At 31.9% G+C, this 21,274-nt stretch overlaps 3 protein-coding genes across 5 annotated transcripts; all 3 read left to right on the top strand.

Annotated features, from left to right (window-relative positions):
* Window positions 1-2,460: 2,460 nt before the first annotated feature.
* Window positions 2,461-4,146, top strand: LOC107019865 (transcription factor PRE6-like). The gene is made up of 2 exons (XM_015220228.2): window positions 2,461-2,866; window positions 3,732-4,146. The coding sequence occupies exons 1-2, from the start codon at window positions 2,759-2,761 to the stop codon at window positions 3,882-3,884; spliced, it is 261 nt and encodes an 86-aa protein (XP_015075714.1). The 5' UTR covers window positions 2,461-2,758; the 3' UTR covers window positions 3,885-4,146.
* A 4,816-nt stretch (window positions 4,147-8,962) lies between these two features.
* LOC107018745 (binding partner of ACD11 1) lies at window positions 8,963-13,016 on the top strand. Of its 2 annotated transcripts, none has more exons than XM_015219306.2 (5): window positions 8,963-9,090; window positions 10,632-10,749; window positions 11,642-11,717; window positions 12,152-12,265; window positions 12,359-13,016. In XM_015219306.2, exons 2-5 carry the CDS (start codon window positions 10,634-10,636, stop codon window positions 12,785-12,787), a joined length of 735 nt encoding a protein of 244 aa, XP_015074792.1. In that variant the 5' UTR covers window positions 8,963-9,090; window positions 10,632-10,633; the 3' UTR covers window positions 12,788-13,016. The 2 variants fall into 2 exon arrangements, with proteins under 2 accessions (XP_015074792.1, XP_015074791.1); XM_015219305.2 differs by having other exon boundaries at window positions 8,967-9,090; window positions 10,625-10,749; window positions 12,359-13,013.
* Window positions 13,017-13,723: 707 nt separating this feature from the next.
* LOC107018518 (sucrose transport protein SUC3) lies at window positions 13,724-19,995 on the top strand. 2 transcript variants are annotated; one of them, XM_015219019.2, is made up of 14 exons: window positions 13,724-14,218; window positions 15,698-15,763; window positions 16,231-16,329; window positions 16,412-16,476; window positions 16,559-16,643; window positions 16,728-16,761; window positions 16,865-16,964; window positions 17,205-17,280; window positions 18,110-18,469; window positions 18,616-18,759; window positions 18,924-19,157; window positions 19,275-19,338; window positions 19,418-19,461; window positions 19,595-19,995. In XM_015219019.2, exons 1-14 carry the CDS (start codon window positions 13,943-13,945, stop codon window positions 19,760-19,762), a joined length of 1,815 nt encoding a protein of 604 aa, XP_015074505.1. In that variant the 5' UTR covers window positions 13,724-13,942; the 3' UTR covers window positions 19,763-19,995. The 2 variants fall into 2 exon arrangements, with proteins under 2 accessions (XP_015074505.1, XP_015074506.1); XM_015219020.2 differs by lacking the exons at window positions 13,724-14,218; window positions 15,698-15,763 and adding an exon at window positions 15,786-16,135.
* Window positions 19,996-21,274: the final 1,279 nt, after the last annotated feature.

Here is a 21,274-nt window from a genome sequence, read left to right as displayed (position 1 = left end):
TAATTTTATCAAAATTGAAGTCTCGATTCATTTATGATTTTTACTCAATTTTAAACACTTTTTGGTCAACAATGCCATGCTATGTCAAGTCAAGCTAGTAGCCTCTAGTATCTACACTTAGCTAGTAAAAGTAAAACTAAAGTGACATGAAGTTATAAGATCTTCACGAAAATCGTAAAGTTGATACCAATTTTCAAACATATGACACTATTTGAGTATTTGTCATGTTAGTAAAATTGATGTGGGGGTATCACAAATAGATGTGATGCATCAAATTAAGTTGTTTCTTTCTTAATAAAAGATTTTGAGTTTAAGCTTTGGACATAAAGTCTTTTTTATACGAAGCGAAATTTCACGTTATACAAATTTAAAATAGTCGACTTCAATAGGACACTAAACACACACAAAAAAGAATTGATATGGGATACTTGTGACTTGTGAGTGAGGTGCGAATACTTAGAGACGGAAACAGAATTAAAATATCAACTACGAACTTAAAACTCTTTTAGTTTAAACTATGTATTTATTTTAAAACTTAAAAATCAATAAATTAAAAAAAAAAAAATTTTAAATTTTGACTCTGTTTTTCTCGTAAGAGAGAGTTAATTAAGAGTTGTAGAGAGACTATAGAGAAATATTTTCATGGTAGTTATATTAAAATGACAAGGAGATAATAAGATAACATGGGCTTGCGTGCTATTACTGACACAAACAAGGCCCGCAAAGTTGGCTGATAAACAAGGGCAAACCCCCACCCCTCCCCAAAACCTCCACCCTCACCCCACCCCCACCCCAACCCCATACCCTATTTTGTGTTCACTACCACTTGATTTTGTTATGTAAATTCCTAACTTGGGAAACATAATGAAAAGGATGGGTGCAACATATAATACTAACTAAATATTTGAATGGTCGTAACGATCGCAATTTATAGTACTTTTTATATATAAAAATTTGCTTTCAAGAAAATGGAGGATTTGTGTCTGGATTCATATGAATACTTGTCAATTAAACACGCTCATATTCTGAATTAAGATAAATGAATTTAATATATAAGGAGTATTCATTTTATTTAGACGATATGTATATTTGAATAGGTTGCTTAATTAAATGTCGATTACAAGTGATAAAGAATAAATTTTGTGCTTAATCCAACCTCAAAAACTAGCTTTAAGAGGTGCTGATTGCTTAATTATATTGGAGAGACCAAGACTCTTCACGCACCTCCTCACGCCCAAAGTTGGACATTCTGGTATGTGGCCAATTTTAATAGGAGTAGGTTGGTGGGGCGGGATGAGAATTGGGTTGAATCATACTCTGGTATCATGATAAATAATGCCTAACTAATCCTAAAAACTAGCTCGAAAAGTGAGGATTATTGCTCAAGTCATATTAAAGAGACCACTCATCCTTTAAACTAATTTAAAGCCTCACATCGCATCTGCTCGTCCTCTCGCTCTATTATAAATGTTGTCATACTTGCACTATAGATTAAATTTATTGTATTCACATCTAGTTGGATTTGTTGTTCTGCCATCATTCAGTGAGAACGAATAAGAAGATTGTGGGATTGACGCGAGGAGGCAGGGATAAACTATATTTCTCAGAGCGAATTCTAGGCGAATATGAAACACATGGACACAAATTATGCCTTGTAATGAAAGACAAATTTGAATCGATTTTGTCTATGAACAAAATAACTATAAGTAAAACAATTATGAATAGCATGAAGAGTTTGATCCTGTCTTGAAATATACGTTGATAAAATACTTAATATATGCAAGTCAAATAAAAAAACGAGAGCGAGTAACACATAAAAACCTATTCTTGAAAGGGGAAAAACAACTAGAGATGACTTGCTAGTTAATATCCTATAGACTAAGGAGAAATCCGCCCTATGAGGAGCTCATATCTAATTAGCTAGCTAGTTGGTGAGACAGTAGCTTTGTTAGGATCGAATCCACACACATACACTTGATGAATTAAGAACACAAGAACTTTCAAGAGAAAGAGATGAAAGATCTAGAGAGAAACCAATATTTCGTGGTAACACCCCGTGAGTAAACTTCCACGGCGGTGGGTATATATATTAATAATTCAGAGTATTTTAGGTTATCCGAACCCCTCCTTCGGATGGGGGGCTCCTGCCCCCCATAACCCCCTGACAACCTCACCGCGGAGGTTAAACCGCGTAAACATTAGTATATGACAGTACATCAAATATTAATCAGGCTCCACAACCTAACAAGCTTGCCGAGACAATGTTTAGTAATTGATCCTAGTCATACTGAAATCGATACTCAACATTACTTATGGACTCGCCGTGATCTCAATCAGGAGCAAGTATAACTTATATAATTTTCTAAATTTGATATCTATTAAAATAACTTAAAATACTTCAATCTATTAATTTCAAATCTTAAATCCGTCTACCACCTCAAATCAAGTGATGATAAATAGATCTCTCTCTCTTTCTATTTAAAAACAAGAATAGCCCACTTCTTTCTCCCATGCACTTGTCTTGTTCACCTCCAACACTCCTTCCTTAGTGTTTTTTTATTTCCTCTTCATGGCCTCCTTATCTCTCTGTCCATAATTAACTTGTCTCTTTCTCTCTTCTTCTCTTCTTTTTAAACTCCATCTCCCACACTTAACCCTCAATTCATTTTCAACATTCTATTCTATCTGACAACTCACTTAACAACAACTCTTATCTCCCATTTTTCTTTTTGTTCTTTCTTGAATTTCATTATATATAATGTCAAGCAGACGATCACGTTCCAGAATAAGCGATGATCAAATCGCTGATCTTGTTTCCAAGTTGCAACAACTTATTCCTGAAATTCGTAATAGACGTTCTGACAAGGTATATAAATAAATATGTATATATCATCTTTGTTGTTGTTGTTGAAAATTTTCTTTATATTAGGTCTTTGTTTTCTTACTTTGATAAATATGTGAATGCATTTAATTTCCAAGTAACTAACTTCCTAAATTTACATTGTGTGGTCTTTAATTTCTTTTCCTTTTAGAGATAAAGTTTTGAGTGTGACATTTTCATGCCCACTAGTATAGTCCACAAGCCCATATTAATTTCAATTCAAAATGTACTTGTCTTGTTTGTCGTCTCGACGCATTCTCTTTTTCCCTCTATTGATGTCCCATTTCTTAATACCCCATTTTATTTGTAAAACGATTTGTATAAAACGAAGAATTGAGTCCGAATGGTATATGATAATTGATTATGCAAAAATTATGGTTTTAAATGTGATAGTTACATAATATCCTTAATTTCATCATTTCCGGAAAAAAAAATATTGTAAATGGAATTAATTAATCATTTATGTAAGTTAGCATCCCACACCTCATATATATAAATCTATAGTATCTTTCTTGAAAGTGACCTATATACACATGCATCCTTTGCAATATTTATGCAACAATTTGTGTTAAAATTTATGTTGCTTGTCGTACTCATGTCGGATCTTTTAAATGCATTACTTTAAAGAGTTCGAGAAATGTAAGTTTGCAACAACAATAATACCAAAATCAATATAGTTTTAATTTGCAAGTGGAGTGATCTGAGGAAGGTAGGGCGTATGCAGACTTTATACTACCTTCGTGGGGATAAAAATATTGTTTCTGATAAATTCTCGACTTAGACAGGAATCCTAAAATATTATCTAGTTTCTAACATTATTTATGTTTTTTTTTTCAATTAAATTAAACAGGTTTCAGCTTCAAAAGTGCTTCAAGAAACTTGCAACTATATAAGAAATTTACACAGAGAAGTGGATGGATTAAGTGAGAGATTATCACAACTTTTGGAATCAACTGATAGTGATAGTGCTCAAGCTGCTATTATTAGAAGCTTACTTATGTAGTAGCTATTTAATTAAATAGCTCAACTTCATTAAAATTTCTATTATTAAAAAAAGATGGAGCATTTATATTATTAATTAGGGTTTTTTGGCCACTATAGGTCAAAATTAATTTCTATTTTTCTGTTTTCCAATTTTGAATAGTTCTTTTTTTTTCTTTTTTTACTTTGTGTTGTATTGTTGTATCCATCTGTTTTAAGAGCTGATGTTTCTTTGATCTCAGCCTTTTTTAAGTATATAAGTATTTTGAGATGTTTTTATCGTTTGGTATCGTGCTATTTTGTTCTGAATATTATGTTACACGTTTTTTTTATATTTGTTATGTCATGTTTACTGTTATATTCTCTTTTTTAAATGGCTCTGTTATGTGTTACTTGAGCTAATGATTTTTTTGAAAATAATCTCTTTATTTCCACGAAATAGGAGTAGGGTCTGCATATATCAAACCTTTTCCAGATCCATTTGTGAAAATACACTATATATGATATTATTGTTGTTATTGATTGATATCTTTTTTTTTTCTCTGATCATTTATTAAGTTACACAAACAAAATAAGCTGCTGAACTATGTGATCATCTGATATAAAAGTTTATCTATCAAACAAATTATATTTTTATTTGCTTAAATTAATATGTCTTGTCAAAAATATTAAGTAAATGAGAAATGAAAGGACCTAATTACACTTAAATTTGCATTGTTACATAAACTTTTAATATATTTTTTTAGCATTTTCTTAGACTAATTAATTATGAATGGAATTAATTCTTTAAATTTATAAATATAATACTGCATTAATTTGGTTTAAGTGATTACATAGGATACTAGAGAATTAATGTCATATATATAATTTTAAAAAAGCAATAATAATAATAATAATAATAAAAAGGTGTATCTCATGTGAAAGGGATGGGATGATAATAATATTTGTGAGCCCTAGTCACTATTTGTTAATGATTTATAAATCAAGATGAAATTTGAAAATTTTAGAAAATAAATAAATTGTCCTATCAAAATATTAATTGGACCTTGTAGGTCAACTTTTGATGTCATGATTCTATTCATGTCAAAATAAATGTCTTTTTCGTACTAAAATTAAGATATTTCAATTAATCCAAATTAAATACCTTCTTTTACTTTTTAGCAATCTCCTAATTAGGATCATTATATATTCCGTTTAGCTTACCTAATTAAAAGTAGTATCAACATATTTAATATCAAACTTGAAGTATTGAAAATATTTTAATAAAAATAAGTATTTATATATTTTTTATATACAATAATTTTGTGGCTTATTTCTAAATTAGTATTGGGTGGTTAGTTATTGCTAGGTTGACAAATTTCAAGAGGTAATCCATTGAACATCATTTATCCAAATTAAAAATATATATTATACGTATTAAATAAGTAATATTGTATATATAGATTTATTTATATAATTTATTCAAACGTTTTTATGTGACACATTTTTATTTTTTTATCAGTATTATTTTTATTTTAAATGTTTGATAGCAGTTTAATTATAAAATGTTCATTTTACGTAAATTGAGATGATCTATCACCACAAACATCTATGACTATTTTTAAATTATAAATTTCATAAATTATTTTTTTAATGTAAAATCAAATAATAATATATAAATTAAAGCGAAAAAAATATTAATTGCTTTAACTCGTTTTTGGCTGATCGTAAGTCATAATCTGATAGTGAAGCTTTTGTTTGTTTGTCCTAATTGTCCATTACTGAGATTTCTCCAATTAATTAAAATATCTAAATTTTGGGATTGTTTTTAATTAGTTAAATTTAACAAAATGGGTTGTAACTTCAAAAATGTGGATAATCTGGATTTGAATTTATATAATATAATATATAAATAACAAAATATTCGAAAATTTGGCAATGAAGTAGGTAGAAAACTATGCGATTAAAAACTGGAGCTAGTATATGTACGTTATGGATTTCAATCAAATTAATCTCAAAATCAGCAACTTAAAGATGAATTTAGGTAAATCGTATGTTTAGATGGGTAATTAACTATTTACGGATCTAAATCTTTTGTTCATCTTGTTTACAAAGTATATACAAAGTGTATAAATTGCGTATATTTCATACTAAATACATGTATAATATACATATACAACTATATATACTAGTGTATATATTACCTTGTTTTTTTTTTTGGTGCAAATATTCATCTTTAATTTTTGCATTGGTCAACTTAGACAGTCTTATATAGTATACATTGTCAGTTAATTTATTAAAACATATTTATCTATATGTACTTGTGATGGATTGTCAAAATATTTTGTTTAGAAAAATTGTGAGATATTAAGTGGTCGATGTCCCTACAACTTCAATTAGTACATATTCTTCAACTATATATGTTTGAACTCGAATCTTTCTTCTTATAACCAACGAGGGTGAATCCGGGCCGTGAGCGTGGTAAAAATTGGCTTTTCGATTCTCAAGAAGTCAATTTAGGCGGAGATAATGAAGGGAACGATTCTAATTTTGTGTTGAATGTCTAACAATTTATTGAGTTATGAGTGAAAAAAAAGAGTAAATGTAGAAACTCGAGTCGAAAATGTTTAAGAATTGAAATATTTGTGAATTTTAAATTTTTTTTCTACCATTTACCAACTATTTTTGGCTTTCTACGGGTATATGATCTATATCACTATATATTATATTGAAGTATGATATATTTTAAGTACATATATGATACTATTATTTAATGTAATTTTACCAAAAGTTAATTAATTAATTATATTGAACAACAACAATTATTTCTTTTTAGGAATAATTATATAGTTTCACCTGTTAGTTTACTTATCACCATTATTTCCTATAAGTTTTACAAATCTTTAAAATTTCTCATCTTTTCTTAAGTCAAAAATGTCATTAATGTATCCAACCCTCTTTTAATATATTAGCTCATGTATCCGACCCTTTTTTTAATGTATCAGCGCTTTGATTTTTTTGCCATTAATGTATCCGGATCCTCCATTAATGTATCTGACCCTCTTTTGGATGTATCAGCGCGCATGTATCTCACCCTCTTTGATTTTTTGGCCATTAATGTATCCGACCCTCTTTTTAATGTATCAGCGCTTATATTATTGTATCCATTTGATGAATTTCTATAATTATAAACTTTTGAGGAATATATTATAATTTTTCCTTAAAAGTATGTATGTGATTTCTGTAATTTATCATTCTTTTTTATTATAAGATAAGAAAATCGTGTATACAAGGAGTGTATCAAAAGTAGAAAAACCTTACACCAAAATATGATTCTCTAACAAACGCCAACTATCATGGGTATACTAAAAAGAAACTAGAGGTTAGAGGTTACTCCTCACATGTACAAAACCATCACTACAAGAAAATTGTGAATTATATGAGAATTTTCATAGAAATTAGTATAAAAATTTGCATAAAAGTAAATTTTCTGTGAATTTTCATACTAATTCCCAGAAAAATCCTCATGTAATTCATAGTTTCTTGTAGTGCATACTATTGTTGATCCATAAAAAAACTTAAAAATCGGCATGATCTTAATTTCAATATCTTTATCGAAGTGATGAGTTTTGATGATACGATTCTCTAGATCCCTTCAAACACTCCTCTATGCAAAATAATTTCCCATCCCAAGTACCATAAGCAAGATGATACCTAATATGACATTAAACTTTTAAGTTTTTTACATTCAAGACACAAAAAACTTTGCATTAACAAGTCTTTGAAAGCAAATTAAATAACATTTCTGTGACATAACTTAATTCTTATCAAACTTATGTTGAGCAAGTGAAAGTTTTCTACACTTATGTCGAGCAAATTAGATTATATAAATATTGTACAATTTATACCATATAACTCAATTACGATAGAATGAATAAAAATTCTCTAAATTTATGCTGAACGAATTAGATTATAGATAAAAATACTTTAATACATAAATTCATTAAATGAATAACATTCATCATATTTAATTAAAAAAAACTTCTTGTTACTCACGATTCCTTTTTTATTTGTATTTTTTTTCTTTTTCTATAGTATAGTATTTGCGTAATATTTTAGCAGCTCTTGATGTTTTAGGATAAGAAATGTAGTTTGTTTGTATTTTCTGATACATGATAGGTAATCAAATTTGTGTTTTTTTGAAGTGTGTGTTTCGTTTTAAAAAATCAAAAACAAAATAAAAATGTGTTAATACGATAAAAAAATTAAAATAATGCAGAAAAATCAATTATTCTATCCTTTGCAACATACTTACACTGCTATATGCCAATTTTTTTAATTATAACATAATATTTATGATTAATTTGACTATTTAATCAATATTAGCAAAATGTGAGTATTTTTTAAAAAGTTTTCTTTTGATCCGCATACATTTACTAAATTTTCTATCAATATGCTTGAAGTCAGGGATGTTTGTAATTCGATTTAGATCGGTTATCGAGAATAAAAAATTAAATCAATATATTTGGATTTTTAAGTATCTATAATTAAATCAAATCGAACGAAAAAAATAATTATCGATTTGACTATTGACGGTTTGATAAAATTGTTTTTTTCATTTTGAATATAATAAATTTTTGAGGTCGTACTTATCTTGATAGACACAAACACATAGTACATGAATAATAAAGTTATCATCACATGAACAAAGTGATTCAATTAAGAAAAATATAATTATCTTATGAAAGATATGATGAATTTCGATAGAATCGAACTTAAGATTGTAATAGATAGATTAAAATTAAGTGTTAGACTCGAGAAATAGATAAAGTTAAATATTAAAGTTACTTAAAATTTATTAACAAAATATTTATATTTATTTATCAGTTCGATTTAATTATTTTTAGAATTATTTTTTTAGTTAAATCAAAACCAAAATAAATAGCATCAGTTTTTCAAAATTTAAAATCAAGCTTAACCAAATATTGGTATTTTTAATCAATTTAATTCGAATTTTGATTCTATTTAATTTTTATAACCATAATCATGAATAATTCTGTATCTAATAATGCTTAGAAACATATTAATACATATATTTAATTTAAATTTAATCGAATTTCGATACGGTAAGCGTTCTCTCACCAACAAAAGATACTTCATATATACGGTACCGAATACAAAGGAACTTCAAATTGCAGTTTTCATACCGACTCCTTTTTCTCACACTTTTCATCTCAACACAAGCGAAGGTATATTCTCAGATTTATTCATCAATTACATTTATCAACTTTGATTTAGTTTTTCTGTTTGTTTGTTTTCAGTAATTGTGTTTTTTTTTTCGAAAAAAAGTTAGAATTGTAGTGCTATTAGTTTGAGTTGCTTTGCTGAATTATTGTTCGATTTGCAGAAATCGTGTTATTTAATTCATAATTATGTTGTTTAGATTGTTTATGTTTAGGTAATTGGGAAGTTTGGTTTTGAATTGTTGGTAGTTTGAGCTTTATAGTTGTTTGCTATTAAGAAATAGCAGAAGGTGTTTCTGGGTTTTAGTAGTTAGGGTTTGAAGCTGTTATTGTGGATTGTAGTGTTAATTCTGAAAGGAAATGAAACTGAACTAATGGGATGAACCAAAATAAATAATTGTGGCCTAGTCGTCAATGGAGTGGTTGAGAACAGTAAGGTCTCGGGATCATAAATCAGCCGAGACAAAAAATACTGGGTGATTCCTCCCATCTGTCATAGCCTTGCAGTGTTACTTTGGTACCTGATGTTGGTGTCAGGTGATAGGATAGATAGGTATCCTGTGGAATTAGTTGAGATGTGTGAAAGTTGGTCGGACATCACAATCATAAAAAAAAATTTAAAAATCTAAAATTGTTGAGATTGGGGGTATGTTTGTTCAGGATGAAAATATTTTCTTAAACAAGTGAGTTTGGTACTTTTTTATTACTATTTGATAAGCAAGCAAGAAAATATTAGTCTAAAAGTATTTTATATGTAATTTGGTTGTTACTGTATGGAGGAACAAATGGTGAGTGTTTGTTTTGAACCTGCTGTAAGTCTATTTATTGATTGCTAGATTGCACTCTTTTATGAATTAGTTTTGAATATATGGTTGGCTTGTTAATTATCTGTTGTATTTTCTCTATTTGGATATTTTCTGATTGCTCGATTGTTGGTACTTTTGTTTTCTTTAGCCAGTTGGATTTGCTTAAAAGCATTGAAGTTGGAGATTTAGTGTTAGTACTCTTAATATGATCTCAAAAATGTTTCTTTCCAACATTTTCCGATTTTTCTGACCTAGATACCGATACAAAGTTGTTTTAATAAAATCACATTGTGTTTGGTTTGACTGTTCGATGGACGTTTTGTCGCATCTTAGTGTGGGACCATTTAATTTGATAATGACATCTTTGTTATGAAAATCATAGGCTCCTTTTGCTCCTTTGATGAGTAAGCCTGGTGTAATTAACACTACCGACTGGCTAGACTCTTTTTTTTCTTTTTACAAAGGTAACAGAACCTAGACTCTACTGTGATTTCTTCGTTTGTATTTTAGTGTTAGATTTGCAAGGTTCTTAGAGGAGATGACTAGATGCATGAATGTAATTTATTTCTTCCTTACTTTATTTAGGTGTTTATGGTTATACTCCTTTCATGAATATGTCACAAATTTATTCAGGCCTGATAGTTTGTTTTCCGATGTAGTTGATGGTGTAAATTGAACAGACTTCGCTTTATCTGATGTCTAATTTCTTTCCTCTTGGTAATTTGTCCATTAAGTCAGCAGATATGAATCCAGGGGGTTATACAGTAGAAGTTACAGGTCTTTCCCCTGCTGCTACTGAGAAGGATGTTCAGGAGTTCTTTGCTTTCTGTGGGGCAATTGAACATGTTGAGATTGTCAGGTGGGTTTAATATCTCTGGGATTACATTACAATTTTACTAACCATACCCTATATTTCTGTTTTGATGATTTAGAGTGAAAAGAATGGAAGGGATATTATGAGTAGAACAATTATTTTTTGTTTCAATTTTTTCCAATTCCTCAAGTTCAAACCCGCCCCTCAATTTTATTTTACACACACTATAGATGATTATCTTTTGTAATATTCTTAGATTGATATGTGAACAATAAACAAGTTTTGCTGCCACTAATTTTTGGTTTGTTATTGTCCTGTTTCCTTTTTTGATCTCTTCCGAAAATGTATGTTATTGTAGAGAAAGTATGCATGCTTGGGTTGGGCAAACGACGAGGGGTTTGGCTGTCGGTGATATGCATCTATGTCTCTTTATAATTTGGTCTTGTCAGTGACATGAATTATTTGATTTCTGGAAAAACTGGAGCTCGAATTCACATAGTTTATTCTGAGAATTTGATAGTGGCAATATCCTTTAGCAAATAGCCAAATAAAGAGCTGCAAGAATTTCACCTATGGTACTTTTTTTTTACTTCTGTTTTGCCTTTCCAGAGTACGGTTATAGCTGTTTACAGAGTCTTTATCTTTATCAAGTCCTATTTCAATTGAAATTGGAAAAAATCACTGTGGAGCTCCAAGCTCCACTGGAATCTCTTCTAGCATTGTACGAGCTTTTACTCCACCGAACTGTTTAAAAATGACTCTTGCCATCAACATTACTATTTCAGTTGTTATTCTACTGATGATGATTAATCATGTAATTGAGGAACTTTCTCGGTCTCACAACATACATCATGTGTTTCATTCCTTATTGTTGCATCAGCTACTGCATATAAAATTTTGGTTACTGATTGAGTGATGCTCGTGTTTGAGAATGCAGAGCTGGTGAACATGCAAGTACAGCCTATGTGACGTTTAGAAATCCTCATGCATTGGAAACGGCTGTCTTACTGAGTGTAAGTTCCTTCAGATTGCTTATTGAGTGTACTACATTGTAAATAAGGTTTAGGTCTCAGAATTAGCAGCCTACAATTGTAATCCCCCTTCAACTTGATAGTTGCTAATTCTGGTTCTACGTAGTGTATAACTGAGTGCATTCTGTTTCACTTCCCTTGTGTGTTTCATAGTGTTTGAATTCAGAATAGTTTTATCTGCCGGATGTCGTGCTGATACTACATTATCTTAAAAAGTGATACAACTTTGGGAAACTGTTGTTTGCATTTTATCTAATGCGAGCAAAGAGGTAATGGATGGTTTTACAACTGCGAACTTAACTGTTATTTATGCTCATCTCTTATATATCTCTAGTTCAGAGCATAGACAATTAGCTTCTTTTGCTCTATGATAGTGTGTACTAGAGATAACATAATATTGTTCACTCTTCTTTCAGGGGGCTGCCATTTTGGATCAACGTGTGTGCATAACCAGCTGGGGCCACTATCAAGATGAATTTGATTATTGGAATCATTCATCATGGAAACCTCAAGAAGACTGTCATTCAAGTGTATGATCTTCTCCCTCCTGCTTTCCTATCTACTTATTTCTGTATGAATAATGAGGTGTGAATTTTTAATGAGTTGATTTATAAATCGAGCAGGACTCCCAAGGACACCATTTTGTTTCTTCTGCTGGGGAAGCTGTAACATTGACTCAAGATGTGGTTAAAACCATGCTATCTCAAGGGTATGTTCTTGGTAAAGGCGCACTGGGAAAAGCCAAAGCTTTTGACGAATCTCATGGGCTGTCAGCAACTGCAGTCTCCAAGGTTGCTGATTTAAGTGAGAGAATCGGCCTCACTGACAAGTTCTGTGCCGGGGTTGAAGTGGCTAGGTCCGTGGATCAGAGATATCACATATCAGATACCACCAGATCAGCTGTTTCAGCTACAGGTAGAACTGCCATCTCTGCTGCAACTGCTGTTGTCAACAGTAGCTACTTTTCCAAAGGAGCTCTTTGGATGTCTGGTGCACTAAGTAAAGCGGCTCAAGCTGCAGCTGATTTGGGTAGCCGAGGCACTAACAAATGAGTAGGTTCGAGCAATTGACATGTAGCTTGGAGTCCATTATATGAGAATGGTTCGTGTGGTCTGAAGTCGCGAACTAAGTAGATTGGCCCTAATGGTGTTGATTCATCTTGAATCGAACTGTGTTTCCTTTACGTTGTTGTTTGGATATCAGGTCGATGTTGTAAAGAACATATAGTACACTAATAAGTTGAGTAGGAATTCCCTTTTCAGTTTATTTCTTGCCTTCTTTCACCCCTTTCCTTTTACTGGTCTTGCAATATGCAATTGTGCTCAAGTCCTCGAAAGAGGCTTTGTAAAGCTAACTTGTTTAGTCTGTTAACAAAAGTTGTGTATGCGTTCCTGCTACACGTGATAAAAGTGTTTCTATTACATATTTCCGACTTATGGTAAAAGTGACAAGTAAAAATAAAAATCTAATTTAGATATATGTGATAAGTAAAAGTGATCGGAACGGAAGAAATAGCTAATTTATACGATGAAAATACATACAATCAGTTTTTTTGAAAGGCCGGGATAAGCTTTGAGACACTGGGCGTAAGTTTATGAATTTATGAAGCCTAGTCTCATATATATTTAATTTTATAATTTTATTTAGAAAAATAAGCGAAAATAATACTTTTATTATTTTACAAATAAATTTTAATAAATTACGTATAATATATAGAAAAAATATGATAATTTTATTTAAGAAAGATACTATAACCAATACTACAATTAATATATAAGAAAAATCATTCGACCAATAATAAAAGATATGATAAAAAAATAAAAAATAATGATAATTAAACGTACATTTTTACGCTTCAAAATTTAAAATTTACGGCTTATGAATTTACGTCTTTCATTTGCGTTCAAAGTATTTTTAATACGCCTTGTTCCGTGACTCGTCCCAAAAACGTTTATTAGGTGTTCCAATATAATTTTTAAGTTTATGTGAACATGTTAAATTTGGTATGTGACAAAAATGAGCCTCGTGTATACCAAAATGACATAACAAGAAAAGTGAACATCGCCGTCGGTGCCCTTCTCTTTCCCTTTGTGTAAAAGTCAAGCATATCCACCTTTGAGTCCGACGTCGTTTCACAATCTCCGAGCTTCATCAATCTCCATTTCCAGATCGAATGTGAAGGAGATCCCGATTCATTCGCCTGAATAATGGATGCGGTATCGATCAGAGTACCGTATAAGAATCTGAAGCAGCAGGAAGTGGAATTAACTAATGTTGATGAATCACGGTTTACACAGCTCGAGATCCGTAGTGATTCATCATCTCCTAGGGTTTCTAATGGAGAAATGAATGATTCTAATCTACCTCTTCCTCCACCGCCTGTACGTAACAGTTTGCTCACCTTGATTCTTAGTTGCACCGTCGCTGCTGGTGTTCAGTTTGGATGGGCTTTGCAACTCTCTCTCCTTACACCTTATATTCAGGTGCAAACATTTTGTATTACTTGTCATGTTTGGTTTCTTCATAGTCAATTTGACCTACATTAATTCAAATATTAGCTGCGATCCTTCTAACATATTAATATGATTTTAAAATGTCGGTCACCATGCAGTATATAGTGTTAATTGAAGTTTAAAGATGTTAATTTTACTCATTTACAAGCTCTGTTTTTGATTTGTTTGACCGAATGCGGAGTTACGAGATTGGTGTATGAATGTATTTATACTAGTGATAACAACAACAGAAACAAACCTAGTGTAGTATTGTAAGCGAGCATCTGTGGAGGAGGAAGAGAGGCTATTTTTGAAAGATCCTTGGCTCGAGTAACACACATTTGAAGCAATTAAAAAGGGAAATGGAGAAATAAAGAGGACATAGCAAATAAGAGGGGAAACATAACATAGCATTCAGAAAATAGGAGCAATAAGGATAACTAAATCAAAATGATGTGATAACAGAAGCACACTAATAACGAAGAGTATAAAAAAAACATAGTTGGAAGCAAGGTAGCGCTCCAAGACACAAGGAGTGTAGTCTTATCACGGCACTGCCAAGTTCCTCCCTTAAATCTTGACTCCAGCCGAGGCCACGTAAGTGGATAAAAATTTACAGCTGCAGCAATGAGAATCTAGTTTGAAAATTTCCGACACAATTTTCAGGAAGATTTAGTTGATGTCTTTGATGTTTGTATACAAAACAACAAGAACATACACAGTGGAATCCCAGAAGTGGGATCTACTGTGTACGCGGGCCTTACTACTATCTCGTGGACGTAGATAAACCCTCGGCTCGTCTTTAATGTTTGTCTAGAAGTAGAAAAAAATATCCTGTAAATTGAACATTTAATGCCATGTGGTTCACATGAACTCTCTACTGTATTTCATTTGCAATTTTGTTTTGGTGGTTGAGAATGCAGAAACTGTCTCTGTGATCAGTTCACTTATATTTCATAGAGAAAAAGAGATCAGAAATTGATGAAAGGTTCTTGTATATATGAAATATTATTGACATGTATTAGAGAAGGAAGAGGAAATTAGCATAAAAGAATAAATTATATTGTGACCTATAGACGAGCACTTTTGGTTTCCTGGTGAACATGATATTTAAGGATCTTTAGAGTTGAAGACCTCTGAAAAATTCATTTTGTAGAAGCTTCGAGCTCCTCAAGTTGAAAAGCTATTTCGCAAGAGAACCCTTTGCACGTCTTAGTATTATACCAATTGGAAGCTATTTAGAATAGTTGAGTGGTCCCAGTTGTTTCGTGATCACCGAGAAAGTCTCTTGGCTAGTGGTACATGGTTTGAAACAAATGGATAAGTTGTTTCTGCTATCCTCAAGCAATAAGTTCTTATAATTTTCTATCTTTTAGTGGCTTCAGTTTTTTTTTGTTTTTTTTTTATTTTTTGCCTATTTCTAGTTGAGCTTCTTCTTTGCCTAAAATTTTTCATATCTATGTTTTGCAGACACTTGGCATAGAGCATGCCTTCTCTTCTTTTATTTGGCTATGCGGTCCTATTACTGGCCTTGTGGTAAGGTGTTCAAATATCATGGAGTTTTATTGCAGATTACTTGGTAAAATGTCCATCTGAAGTGATGAATATCAGTAATTAGAATATAGAGGTGTGAAAACAGCTCTGCTGAGATAAATTGCTGAAAAAATAAGATGGTGATAACCTTTGCACCTGCAAAACCAATTGCAAAAGCTACACTTTTTGAGATTTTGTGGACTCATTAAACAAGAATTTGTTAGACTTCAGCCCATGTACTTAAAATTGTAGATATGGGCTTTGCTGAACTGTAACTTCTTTTTTTAACTTTGGATCTCTGCAAAATTTGTCAGCTGTTCCTTGAATTAAAACTTTCTATCCTTTGATCAGTAAAACGAAGTCGCCAGATATATGGTACATACAAATAAAACTTATAAATTGGAGAAGTTTCTCCAGAAGCTCCGTTGCTTATTCAACTTAGAAACTTGTCTTCTTGGATATTCTTTCAGGTACAACCTTGTGTAGGTATATGGAGTGATAAATGTCATTCTAAATATGGCAGAAGAAGGCCTTTCATTTTTATTGGAGCTGTCATGATCTCTATTGCTGTAAGCATTTAGTAGTTTTTTTTATCCTATATTGAATTATTTGGTTCCAGTTAAATCGGCTGAACTAAATCTTGTCGTTTAGGTGATAATTATCGGGTTTTCTGCAGACATAGGATACTTATTGGGGGACACAAAAGAGCATTGCAGGTTTTAACTTCCTCTTGTTCCTGTAATTTTATTGGATTATCTGATAGGCTGTGAAGTCTTAAATTATTGTGTGAAAATGCAGCACTTTCAAAGGCACTCGCTCAAGAGCAGCCATTGTATTTGTCGTTGGGTTTTGGATGCTCGATCTTGCTAATAATACTGTGCAGGTTAGCTTCTGAAAGCTTACTGCTATTTCTAGTGGTGTAGATGATTCTAGTAGATGTTACACCATAGTTGTTTTATGTTGGCAGGGTCCGGCTCGAGCTCTTTTGGCAGATTTGTCAGGTAAAAATTCCGATAGATGGAAGAATTAAATTTTTTAAAAATTAATTGGTACAGTTCTTCTTTTGTTGCAATTTGTTGAGGTGTATTGGGAACTTTGTTGTAGGTCCTGATCAAAGAAATACCGCAAATGCTGTGTTCTGCTCCTGGATGGCTGTTGGAAACATTCTTGGATTTTCTGCTGGAGCCAGTGGAGGTTGGCACAGGTTTGCTGTTTATTGCGTATCTGAAGTGACATGGTGATGTTATACGTGTGTGTGCTTATGTAAAAAGATAGCTCACAATCCCCATCCTGCTTGAACAATATCACTTGTTCAGCATTCTTCTTAAGGGCCATGCCTTTAAAAGTTGTTGAGCTTTTGGTAGCAAAATGTCTTCTGAATTAAGATTTGGTTAAAATATCACATGCTTAAGGTAGTCTTTGACAAAACTTTGTATCTGGACAGATGGTTTCCGTTTTTGACAAATAGAGCTTGTTGTGAGCCATGTGGAAATCTCAAAGCAGCATTCTTAGTTGCAGTGGTGAGTTAACTGCCCTTGATAGAGTTTTTGTGTAGATATAGTAAATTCTGTTTTTGAATCTTGATTTTTGAGGTCATCTATTTTACTTAGACACGTTTTTTCAACATAGACAAAACTAGTTGCTAACAAAACATAATAGGAAGTTTCTGGATCTACTTTTCATATCCTGCATCCTTGATAAAGATATCCCTCGAGCATCTTTTGTAAATAATGTCTTAAAACATTAATCACGTCCTCTTATGCATCTTGTCACTTGCTACTTGCTGATATACCTTTTTTTAAGCCAACTGATTTACTATCTTTGAAAATTGGCTTCTGAAATTAGATAGAGTACAAAGACGACATTTACATTTAATTCCAAGAGGGGTTGGCTAGTGACAACGAGAAAGTCCCACAAGATTCAAGCACATTGATGGAAAACCAGCAACCCTTATGTACAACCCATGAAAATGACGGACATAAACATAAAGGGTCAACACAAAACAAGCAGTAGATTAGCTTAAATTCTTGCTAGCACTGTCGATTAACCCAAACCAAGCTAGATTTAGAATAAGAAAGAAATGACAGGTTCAAATAGAAGCAATTAGTCCACACAAGTATTATCTTCTTACCCCTACCTACCCCTTTGTGTGATAGAGGTTTTTTCTGTACTCTCCAAAAGGTACATGTGTCAAACAAAGTGGAACAGGGGGAGGTTTTTTGACTATGAAGAACTAGTTCTATGCTTAAGCTTGAACATAGTACAAATCAATTCTTCTCTGGCGGTTACTGTGTGTTTTAGCACCCATCATGATTCTGTCATTCAAAGTGCTCTATGGACTGTGAACAGGTCTTTCTGACTCTCTGCACGTTAGTAACTCTCTACTTCGCCAATGAAGTCCCGCTGTCACCCAAGCAATATAAGCGCATGTCAGATTCTGCTCCTCTCTTGGATAGTCCTCAGAATACTGGCTTTGACCTTTCTCAATCGAAAAGGGAGTTGCAGTATGCAAATAGTGTAGCAAATAATGAATCTGAGATGGGTCATGTAGCAGATAATAGTCCAAAGAATGAAGAACAGAGACCAGACAAGGATCAAGGTGATAGCTTCGCTGATAGCCCTGGAGCAGTTTTGGTCAATCTGTTGACCAGCTTACGTCATTTGCCTCCCGCAATGCATTCGGTTCTCATTGTTATGGCTCTGACTTGGGTAAGTAACTTCTGATTTTTCTGATTTAAGCTTTTAAACTAGCTGTACACATTTTCAATTCGCTGTATTTTGTGAATTTTATTCTTTAGGGTTCTTGTAATCTTTCCACTGCAGCTAATTATCTATCTTTCTGTTCTTTCAACCAGTTGTCCTGGTTTCCCTTTTTCCTTTTTGACACGGATTGGATGGGGAGAGAAGTCTATCATGGGGATCCGAAAGGAGAAGCAGATGAAGTAAATGCATATAACCAAGGTGTCAGAGAAGGTGCATTTGGTTTGCTATTGAATTCTGTAAGAACTCAGAATTGAGAATAACTAGTTATCCTTTATTTAGATCCAATAATAGGTGATTTGCAGCTTACTAGAATTAATTATCCATTAAGAGCTTATTTATGTCTCTCTCATGGGTGCCCCACTGGCGTCTACGTTATTGTGATGAATCTCCCTGTGAGCAGGTTGTTCTTGGCGTTAGCTCCTTTCTTATTGAGCCAATGTGCAAATGGATTGGTTCTAGACTTGTTTGGGCTGTGAGCAACTTCATTGTATTTATCTGCATGGCCTGCACCGCTATCATTAGCGTGGTTTCTATCAGTGCAAATACGCAGGGAGTCCAACATGTAATTGGTGCTACTCGATCAACTCAAATTGCTGCTTTGGTTGTTTTCTCTCTTCTTGGGATTCCTCTTGCTGTAAGTTTTTTCTATTACTCCATATATTTTTGTACCTGTTAGCTGCTTATCCAATAGATGTGATTTTTTTTTTGTGCCTGTTCATCTTTTCATGCATTTTGCTTTACATGCCTGCAGGTAACCTACAGCGTCCCTTTCTCTATCACAGCAGAGTTGACAGCTGACGCTGGTGGTGGTCAAGGTATTTTCTTCGATCCATTAAAATGTTATCACGTCTTACTCGATGAGGCGATTATTGAAACTGTGGTATGCTTTTGCAGGGTTGGCAATAGGAGTCCTGAATCTTGCAATTGTTGTACCTCAGGTAACTTCACCTTTATATGTGTGATATTGAATTTCATTGAAATGCTTAACACATATGAATAACAACGACAACATATATACCTAGTGTATGTAATCCCTACAAGTGGCGATAACGTAGTTTTTTATTTACTTAGATGGTTGTATCGCTTGGTGCGGGTCCTTGGGATGCTTTATTTGGTGGAGGAAACATACCGGCTTTTGCCTTAGCATCTTTAGCTGCACTTGCTGCTGGAATTTTTGCTATGCTCAGACTACCAAATTTATCAAGTAATTTCAAATCAACTGGCTTCCATTTTGGTTGAGTAAATTTGTTCTGTTATACTTATACACATTACACATGTAGTTCATGTTACTGAAGTAACAAAAAGATAGTATAGTTTTAGCTGTGATAGGTATCTGATATTTTTCACTCACATTCAATTCATTTTACCCCAATTTTTTACTCTCTTGTATAATGTAAAATTGTCATCTGTAATGAGGAAAAATGTTGTTAACTCTTTGTGAATAACTGGATATCTCAATAATTTTTCGCAAATCAGTTTTTTGTATTATTGGCTCGACTAATTTAAATTCGGGTACGATGGGGCCGGACCAAGAGTGGTTCCTGCGACTCTACAGTAATTCCATAGCTTTAAAAATTAAATTTATAGAATTTAAATCCTGAATTAGCCCTTAAAAAAAGAATAATCTACCGATATTAAAGAACTTCTGCACAGGACATGAAATAAGATCAATAAAATAAGGAGTATTACTCTCTAGGTATTTAATTTATTTATCATGTTTTGATTTAACATAAAGTTTAAGAAAGTGAAAAAGAGTTGAACTTGAATTTCATGATCGTAAACATACTATTGTTAAAAAAAATAGAGACATTCTTTTTTAAACGAATTAAAAAAAAGGTAAGACAGTATAACTTTAGTTTGGAAGTAGTAGAGGGTAGAAAATATCAAATCAAGATTCACAGACCTTACAGTGTATTATATAGATTATTTTTTGGCATATTTGTTAGTTATTTCTTTTGAATATATGAACACTAGATTCGTTTACCTAATACTCCCTCTGTCCAAAAATATTTGTCATGTTACGTTTATCGAAAGTCAATTTAACTAATTTTTAAAGGTAAATTAGATCACATTAATTTGATATTTAAAAAAAAAATTAGATATTCTTAAACTAAACGAAAAGTACTATAAATTACAAATATTTCATATTAATATGATGAAAAGATGCATCTTAAAATATTAGTCAAAGTTTTTATAGTTTGACTCTAAAAATAAAAACCATGACAAATAATACCGGACAGCGAAAGTAATAACAAGCAAGCATGTGACAAATCTACATGGAAATTGGAAAACCCTAATAGATTACTTCTTCTATTTCCTTTTTAAAGTTTAAGCTTTAAATTCTGTGTATTGATGAAGGTGCAAAAGTTATTTGTATAATTAGGTCACTTATTAATAATTATAAAACAATATTCATTTTATCTCAATTTATATGAAGAAAATCGAAGTACGATAATTCATTAATTTTGTACTGTATATGGATTCGACTATAGATTTTTTTAAATATGAAAACTACACTAGAAGTACTACAAGTCAACAAGTTAACAATTTTTAAAACATGAGAAAATTATAATTAAAGAGAAAAATCAACTGACTTCTCAAATAGTGACCCTTTCACATAAAATGAAACGGAGAAAATACATAATATTAGTAATTTTAAGAAAAAAATAACTATATATAACCTGCCATGACATTTAAAATTTACTCATGGTATAAAAGTGAAGAATTTATATATATATATATATATATATA

Source organism: Solanum pennellii, chromosome 5 (genome assembly GCF_001406875.1).
Source record: "Solanum pennellii chromosome 5, SPENNV200".
Taxonomy (NCBI): domain Eukaryota; kingdom Viridiplantae; phylum Streptophyta; class Magnoliopsida; order Solanales; family Solanaceae; genus Solanum; species Solanum pennellii.
This window is presented reverse-complemented; position numbering and strand designations above follow the sequence as displayed.